This window comes from Sebastes fasciatus, chromosome 13, assembly GCF_043250625.1.
Source record: "Sebastes fasciatus isolate fSebFas1 chromosome 13, fSebFas1.pri, whole genome shotgun sequence".
Lineage (NCBI taxonomy): Eukaryota > Metazoa > Chordata > Actinopteri > Perciformes > Sebastidae > Sebastes > Sebastes fasciatus.
The window spans coordinates 24,782,521-24,791,271 of NC_133807.1; the positions used below are offsets into that span (position 1 = coordinate 24,782,521).

Below are 8,751 nucleotides of genomic sequence, written 5' to 3' on the forward strand. Positions count from 1 at the left end.
TAAGTGCATAAATCATGTCTATCTTTAGGGTTATGCCGGGCCCAATTGTGAAAGAAGCATGTCTTGTCGAGAGCTGTCCTGCTACAATGGAGGCAGCTGTGCTCTTACCACAAGGGGGGCGCGTTGCACCTGCCCGCAAGGTTACGGTGGGCCCCAGTGTCAGCATCGCACTAACGAAGGTTGCTCCTCCCAGCCCTGCCGGAACGGAGGATTGTGCACTGAAGAGACCAGCTTCCCGTTCTTCCACTGCCAGTGTCCCAGTGGCTGGACGGGCAAACGGTGCGAGCAGAGCAGCAGAACCCTTCCGCCTCCAACACCCTCGTGCCCTCTGGCAGACTGTCATGGCAAAGCCGACGACGGTGTTTGCGACAAGGAATGCAACACATTCGAGTGTCGCTGGGACGGCGGGGACTGCTCTCTAGCAGTGAACCCCTGGTCCCGTTGTGAAGACTGCTGGCGTGTCTTCAACAACAGCCAGTGTGATGAGCGCTGCAACAACGTCAACTGTCTGTACGACAACTTTGACTGCAAAAGCAAGGAGAAAGTTTGCAAGTGAGTTTACTTTTACAGTCATTTTTTTCCCTGTACTGATCTGAGAAAACATGAGCTGACCCTTCTGTTTGTGTCGTCTCCAGTCCAATATATGAAGCCTACTGTATAGACCACTACGCTGATGGAAAGTGTGACCAGGGCTGCAACACAGAGGAGTGTGGCTGGGACGGCTTGGACTGCGCAAAGGCGGTCCCTGAAAACATTGCTGATGGCATCTTGGTTTTGGTAGTCCTACTGCCTCCAGAGGAGCTCCTCCGCACCAGCACAGCTTTTTTGCAGAAATTGGGTGCTATCCTACACACCACACTGCGCTTCCGGCTGGACAACAATGGAGAATTCATGATCCGCCCGTACACCCGCCGAGAGGCACGGCGAGAGGCACGCCTCAAGCGGGAGCTGCAGCCTCAAGAGGAGGTCATCGGGTCAGTCAGGCATACAGTAAACATAAAAGTCTTTCCTGTAGATTGTACATTACACTAAACACCAGTCTCTCTGCTGTTCTTATAGATCCAAAGTGTACCTGGAAATAGACAACCGTCTGTGCACTCAGGGCTTTGAGGACTGTTTCCCTTCAGCCTACAGCGCTGCAGACTACCTGGGAGCCCTGTCAGCTGTAGAGATGCTCCGCTTCCCTTACCCCCTCAAAGAAGCCCGTGGTGAGTAGGGTTACTTAAAGAACACAAAACAAACTTGTAAGACTAATGAGGCACAGGTGTTTGATTACTACTTTGACTTCCCACCACAGGTGAAGAGATGGTGCCTACTACTGACGACCAATGGGTCAAGCTGATGCTGGTGGGGATAGCTTCTCTTTTCCTGTTGGTCATCCTCGTGATAGGCATGTTGATCGCTCGTAGAAAGAGAGAACACAGCACCCTCTGGTTCCCCGAGGGCTTCTTCCTCAAGAAGGAACCCAGCAGCAACAAGAACCGCAGGGAACCCGTGGGCCAGGATGCTCTGGGAATGAAGTAAGTTATCTGTTAACGCTAATGATGTAGTTGGGACTGAATTGCTTTAGCAATAATATTTGGAATTGCTTTAGGAGTTTGTTTTGACATCATTTCATCTGTAAATAGACACATGCCAAAAACCGTGGAGGAATCTCTCCTTGGAGATCACAGTGACCAGTGGATGGACTCAGACTGCCCAGAGCCAAAGAGGATCAAGGTCAGTTACACAACTTCTTTACATTTATAATAGGACTGTCAAAGCTAACGCAATAATAATGTGTTAACGCAAATTTCTTTTAACGCCACTAATTTCTTTAAAGCATTAACGTAACTTGCGTTTTTTTTGGTTGTAGCAGGCCTAAATAACGCTCCAAACTTGCGCTTCATTTTGGCGAGGAAAAACGGCCATGGCCATATTCAAAGGGGTCCGTTGACCTCTGATCTTAATATATGTGAATGAAAATGGGTTCTATGGGTACCCACGAGTCTCCCCTTTACAGACATGCCCACTTTTTTGATAATCACATGCAGTTTTGGGCAAGTCATAGACAAGTCAGCACACTGACACACTGACAGCTGTTATTGCCTGATTTGTCATTGTTTTGTGTTGTTTATTGATTTCCAATAATAAATATATACATACATCTGTATAAAGCAGCATATTTGCCCACTCCCATGTTGATAAGAGTATTAAATACTTGACGAATCTCCTTTTAAGGTACATTTTGAACAGATAAAAAACTTGCGATTAAATATTTGAATCGATTGACAGCCCTAATTTATAAATGTTCCGAATCAGTTTACATATAAGCACAAGAGTGTGCATGTAAATTTGACAACAGCATATCAGCTTGTATGTAAGCCTGCAGTAAGTAACGAAATAGTTTTCTCCTTCAGGTTGAGGAGCCGAGTATGCTCTCAGACAGTGAAGATGCGGTGGACAGCAGGCAGTGGACGCAGCATCACCTCGCAGCCGCAGACATCCGTGTGCCTCCCACCATGGCCCTCACGCCACCTCAAGGAGAGTTTGAAAGCGACTGCATGGATGTTAATGTCCGAGGCCCAGGTTGGTAGTGAGATAGTCTAAGTTTTAAGATTGGAACTGTGATAAGCACTTTTATACTTTCCTCGTATCATCTGCTATGTTGAGCTCTTGAGTAGACATAAACTCACCCTGCCTGTTTTCATCTCTCTACCAGATGGTTTCACACCTCTCATGCTGGCATCATTCTGTGGAGGCGGCTTAGAGCCTGAGATAACAGAGGAGGAGGAGAGCGAGGAGTGCTCAGCCAACATCATCTCTGACCTAATCTACCAGGGAGCGTCCCTCGCTGCCCAAACAGACCGCACTGGTGAGACGGCACTCCACCTGGCTGCTCGCTACGCCCGCGCTGATGCAGCCAAGAGGCTGCTGGATGCCGGGGCAGACGCCAATGCTCAGGATAACACAGGACGTTCACCGCTACATGCTGCAGTGGCTGCAGATGCACAGGGCGTCTTCCAGGTAAACAAACATCAACTTATACTGTTCAGAAATTCCTTTAACAGTTGCCTTTTTAGTTTTTTGCTTATTGTGATGTAATTTCTTGGAGTGTCTTCAAGTCCCTCATATCTGTACAATGTAAGCTAAAAGGTCATGTAAGTCAATAAACCATAATAATTGACAAAAGTATTTTGTCATAAATTTAACAAATTAAAATATCGGACATGTTTTCACATAAAATGTTACTAAATAAAAACACAATCCAAAAGATTTCTAACTTTAGAAACATGAAAAAATATTTCTTGACACTCCATAAGTTATCTGAACTATGCACAATTTTTAGTTTTTGAGATATGCAAATTTTCAGATCGAGTGAAAAGGCAATTTGATAGTTTTGTTAAATTTCACACGTAACGTAACGTAATGACGAGCATCATCACAAAAGAAAAAAGCTTTCCACTGCTAAAAGAATGACTAATCTAGCTATTATGATTTAAACAGGATCATGCAAACAACGATCGGCCACGGGAGGTCCATTTTTAAAGGGTTAACTTGCATGTATTGTATAAATCATAATGTTGAACCCAATCTTTTCCATCCTCCTAGATTCTGATCCGAAATCGGGCTACAGATCTTGACTCCCGTATGTATGACGGCTCCACGGCGCTGATCCTGGCAGCACGGCTGGCAGTAGAGGGCATGGTAGAGGAGCTCATCACTTGTCATGCTGATGTCAATGCAGTAGATGAACTGGGTAAGTGTGTGTGCACATGTTCCTGTTTTGTGATAATATTCACTGGAACCACAGATGTGTAATCTCATTGTTTTGTCGTCTCTTTTAGGTAAGTCGTCCTTGCACTGGGCTGCTGCCGTTAACAATGTGGAGGCCACTGTTGCCCTGCTGAAGAATAGCGCAAACAAAGACATGCAAGATCTCAAGGTATGACCTCCACTTACACTTTTGCGTCAGCGTGGCTTCAATAGAGATATGTTTGTATCTAAGACTGTTTGTTTTGTTGCTTTCTCTTCAGGAGGAGACCCCTCTGTTCCTCGCAGCCCGCGAGGGCAGCTGTGAGGCTGTGAAGGTGCTGCTGGCTCACTTTGCAAACCGAGAGATCACAGACCATATGGACAGGTTGCCGAGGGACATTGCTCAGGAGCGCATGCACCACGACATCGTGCAGCTCCTTGATGAGTACAACACAGTAAGGAGTCCCCAGGGCCACGGCGGGCCTGGACACCACCTTTCTGGGGTACACAGTCTGTCTCCTCTCATGTGCCCTCCCAGCGCCTTCCTGTCCAGTCTGAAGAACACCCCACAGGGCAAGAAAAACCGGCGGCCTGGAGCCAAGGGTTCCAGCCTGGGAGGCCAACACGCCGCCAGTCTGAAAGAGTCAGTCAAGGCCCGTAATAAGAAGCTGACCTTGGACATGCAGAGTGCCTTACTGGAGAGCTCAGTTACCCTGTCCCCAGTCGACTCACTGGACTCACCCCACGGGGGAGCCAGCAATGCTGGCTACATGACCAACCCCACTTCCCCTGTGGCCATGCAGTCACCGCTCTACCACTCCTCCATGTCTGTCCCAAACACCCCGATGGTTCACAGTAGCATGTTGGAGGGAGGTGGCCCCTTTGCTGTGTCTCTAGCCCAACTCAATGACCTGGGAGCTGCAGGAATGTCCTTGCAGGGACGCGTCATGGCTTCAGACGTCAACCATGGCTACGTGCTGAGCGCAGGCCAGATGGGGCTCAACATGGGCTTGGTCAGCCCTGTCAGCGTGCCCTTTGACTGGCACAGCCGGATGGCCGCCTCCCAGTGTGGTCAGCAGGTGGTGAATCTTGTGCAGAGTAGCCAGCCGGGCATGCACCCCCAGAGCCCAGCCATGCAGCAGCAGCAGCAGAACATGCTGATGCACCAGCAGCTCTACCGTAACGCCATGCTGCAGCCCACGCCTGTTACCTCCACGCCCACCATCAGCCCAGTCAAGCTACCCTCCATCGCTGAGCAGCAGCAGCAACAACAGCAGCAGCAGCAGCAGCTCATGAACCACACCATCGCCAACCAGCAGAGCATGGCCCGCATGAGCACCTCCACCCCACCGACACCCCAGACCTCCCAGCCGCCGCCATCCTTCTTCCAGCAGCAGCAGCAGCAGCAGCAGCAGATGCCTCAGCAACCCTCTCAGCCCCAGCCTCCCGCTCAGCCGCCACAGGTAGCCACACCAGCAGCCCAGCCCCCTCAGGCTCTGCCCTCCCAGCCCAGCGGCAGCACTGCAGGGACAGAGGATTACCCGACCCCTCCCTCTCAGCACAGCTACTCATCCGCACTAGATGCCACGCCCAAGCATTACCTCCATTTGCCCAGTGAGCACCCCTACCTAACCCCCTCCCCAGAGTCTCCGGAGCCCTGGTCCAGCCCGTCTCCTCACTGCGTCTCCGACTGGTCAGATTCCACACCCAGCCCAGCAGTTGCTGGCCCTGCCCAGACCCAAATTACTCAAATCCCAGAGGCCAATGGCAAGATGCAGGTGTTTGCGTGAAGATCTCACGGCCCCTGCTTGAAAAGGGACCTGGGGTAAAAGAATTTGTGGACTGGCTCTTGTGGCCCGTCTGTTTATATGTGTCAGCCTGTTTCCAAGATTTTCATTGGATTTGGATTGACTATGATTATCACGAGGACCGTCTGCTAGTGATTTCTGCAGAGAAAAAAAAGTAAAGGGAAATGTGTGTTGTCTGAAAAAACAGCAGACAATTTAATGAAGTAATTCTGTCACAGATGGACTTGTTTTTTATTATAAAAAAAAGTATATGAAGAAAACCAAGTCTTTCATTTCAAAGACTTAGGGATGCTCTCCTGGAAACTAACATTTAAAAAGTAGATAAGAGAAAAAAAGTTAAATGTTGAAGGGAATTCATTTATTTTTATTTATTGTTTTTATCTCTCTGAATTGTTTTTTTTAGGTGTTTTCACCCTCTTTCTGTCCTAGCTTCTCACATAATGTGCCACCCCCTCCTATTTTATACGGACCGCCTACATTTCTATTTAGCCAGTGTGGAATATAAGGAATATAATTCATCATTCAGACCAGTGAACAGACAGAAAGAGGACTTTTCACCTCTCTTGACTGATATTTATTTAGGCCAACGACAACTGGTAAAGATGAGAAACTGGTTCTAGCAGATATATATTAAGAGTTGCTCAGCAGTAGTGATATGTCCTGATTTGATTGAATTGTGGTTATTGATTACTTTCCATATGAGTATTATGAATAAGAATGTAGATGAGTGTCTCTGAAGCACTTCAAGTGACCAGCCTCGAAGGGCAAGTGTGGGTCAAATACAACATTTAACTGCAATGGATATTTATAATATATGGGTGGCATTTAATCCATGGTAATTTGTTTTATAAACTTTCAAATTATATCAGCAGAGTACATGTTTAGGTGTAATGCTCCCATTTCAACTGTATTTTCTACAGGACTCTGACCTCCGGTACTGTCAGCCCTGACTCCTGTAAAATCAGCCTCTCACTGCCCTTATTAGTTTATGTTATTTTTGTTTGTTCCATTTGTTTTATACTCTGTATATTTGTGAAAACCATGGATATCTTTTTTTTTTTTTAACATCACTTTCGGATGTACTAAGCTATGCTTATCAGCTGCTATTTTATATCACTCTTCCCTGCAAACATTCCTCCATTTTGCCTGTCTTGTTGAGTCTGGATGCTGTGTCTTCCAGTAGCATCTAAAGCCAAGTTCACACTATACGACTTTCAAAGTCGTCAGATCGCTGTACTGTTCACACTACACAACTCGCTGTCTTGTAATCGGGAGTCTTTAAGTCGTCGTGGTTTTCACACTACATGACTGACCGGCGACAGAGGGGTAACAAACTACAAGATCTTTCACCGGGAGCGATCCCCGATGAGGTCTCCAAACTACTTTTTGTCACGAAAAATACATGCGAGAAACACACGGTAAATGACGTGACACATTGCTAGTGGTGCAACGGTTCAACAAGCCCACGGCTCAGTTTGTATTACGGTTCTTGGGTTTCGGTTCAGTTTGTTGTGCACATCAAGGAGAAGAAAAACAACCATTTCTAATGTTATTGAACTCCAAAATATATAAATAAATAGATTTATTGATTGATTGATAATAATTAACGATATTTCCATATTCGAAGATGGTCAAGTAGGCCTACGTTCAGATAATTGTCTCTTCTTTGTCTCGGGCACCTCATCATATAATTGGCAGGCCTGTATTTAATAGTGGTGCAACGGTCATTGAACGGTTAATTTTTTTACGGTTCGGTTTTGCATCCCTACATATTGCTGATATTGTTGTTAGCACGTGTTCACAAATTAGACATTGGTTTCCACACTCTTTTTTTTACTATTTATTCCTCTAGGTGCAACAACAACTTTGCTCTGTGTTGCAAATGCAACACATGCATTAAGTTCCTGTTGTTGCAGGCGACCCCTCCTCGCCCAGGTTTCCCCTCAACCCATGTCTTGCGCTCTTATTGGCTGTAGCTTGTGGCCAGTGTCCCATCGGCATCGGCAAGCGTCTTTGAGCAGTTCACACACGCTCGAGCGCCGATGTGTGAGCTGTGAGCCGATCCGGGCTAAAGTCGTGTAGTGTGAACTAGTTATATAACACCGAGTCGAACCAGATGACAGACAGGCAGAAGTTTAATTTGTCCACATCGTGTCCTTCGCTGGACTAAACGGAAACATTCCCGGACTATCTGTGGCAGTTGAGGTCTCGTCGAACACTCGTCTCTGGTGTGGTGGAGTCAGTCGTTGTCAGTGTGTGAGGGTGTGGCTGCTGGGCTGTGCGACTGCTTATGCCCTGTCACTCCTCAGGGAGGTGTTTTATGGCATGCAGCGGGACGGTTCCCCTGCATCTACAGTAGCTCCCAGTCCAGGCGCAGCGGAGATGCATCTTAAGATGACTGTTAGAAGACACTGAAGGAACGAACACTACTATGTAGTGCTGCACCCTTAGAACTTTTTACAAAATCCTGAGATGACACTCCCAGTCATCCAGCTAACACCGTGTTTAATGTCTGACCAACCGCCACGTGACCTGAGTGTTTTAGGATAGAGGTCATCCTCTCCTTAACCTGCTGTGGACATTTCAGCATAAAGTCAATTGATAATAGTAGCATTTTGAGAAAGTAACCGTCATCATGAACAGAAATTAGTGGGCCACCACTCCTAGCTACTACTTCTGTGGTGTCCTAACGCTGCCCCTAGTTGTGTCATAGAGTTTATCTTTCATTCCTTGTTTTATCCTGTTCACTATAGACTCAGCTACCTGGGGAAACATGTTGTTGTTCACAGTCCAGTTCACATTTTACTTACTGTTGTTTTTTTTATTTTTATATATAACTGGTCTTTCAGTTTCCCTACCAGGTCGCACTAAGTGTTTTGTACATTTCAACCTCCCAACTTCTGTTTGTAAATATGTTTGTTCTGGGTAGATCTTTGCTTGAGAAGTCTTATGTTTCTGAAATGATTGTTATGTACTAAAAAGGACAAAAATAAAATGTACTTCATTTAGCATTATTTGAAGCTGAGGCTGTGACTGATATTTCATTGGTCTTGTGTTATTAGAACAGTCATAGATATTTTCTATCATTAATTTCTATACTTGTTTAAAAGTAGTTCAAAATCATTGTACATAAAAACCTTTCCACGGTTTTTCTTTCTACAGTCAAAAGTTGTAAAGTTACTTATAATAAAAACTGTAGGGAACTACA

The 8,751-nt window shown here is 46.2% G+C and overlaps 1 protein-coding gene across 1 annotated transcript in view; it reads left to right on the forward strand.

Annotated features, from left to right (window-relative positions):
• notch3 (notch receptor 3) overlaps positions 1-8,751 on the forward strand; it is a 32,498-nt gene extending 23,747 nt beyond the window's left edge. Inside the window, exons 23-32 of the mRNA XM_074656383.1 lie at positions 29-552; positions 636-974; positions 1,060-1,208; positions 1,298-1,520; positions 1,629-1,719; positions 2,400-2,568; positions 2,702-3,006; positions 3,592-3,739; positions 3,828-3,925; positions 4,017-8,751. Coding sequence (XP_074512484.1) covers positions 29-552; positions 636-974; positions 1,060-1,208; positions 1,298-1,520; positions 1,629-1,719; positions 2,400-2,568; positions 2,702-3,006; positions 3,592-3,739; positions 3,828-3,925; positions 4,017-5,525 — 3,555 coding nt within the window. The 3' untranslated portion in view covers positions 5,526-8,751. The remainder of the gene's footprint in view (positions 1-28; positions 553-635; positions 975-1,059; positions 1,209-1,297; positions 1,521-1,628; positions 1,720-2,399; positions 2,569-2,701; positions 3,007-3,591; positions 3,740-3,827; positions 3,926-4,016) is intronic.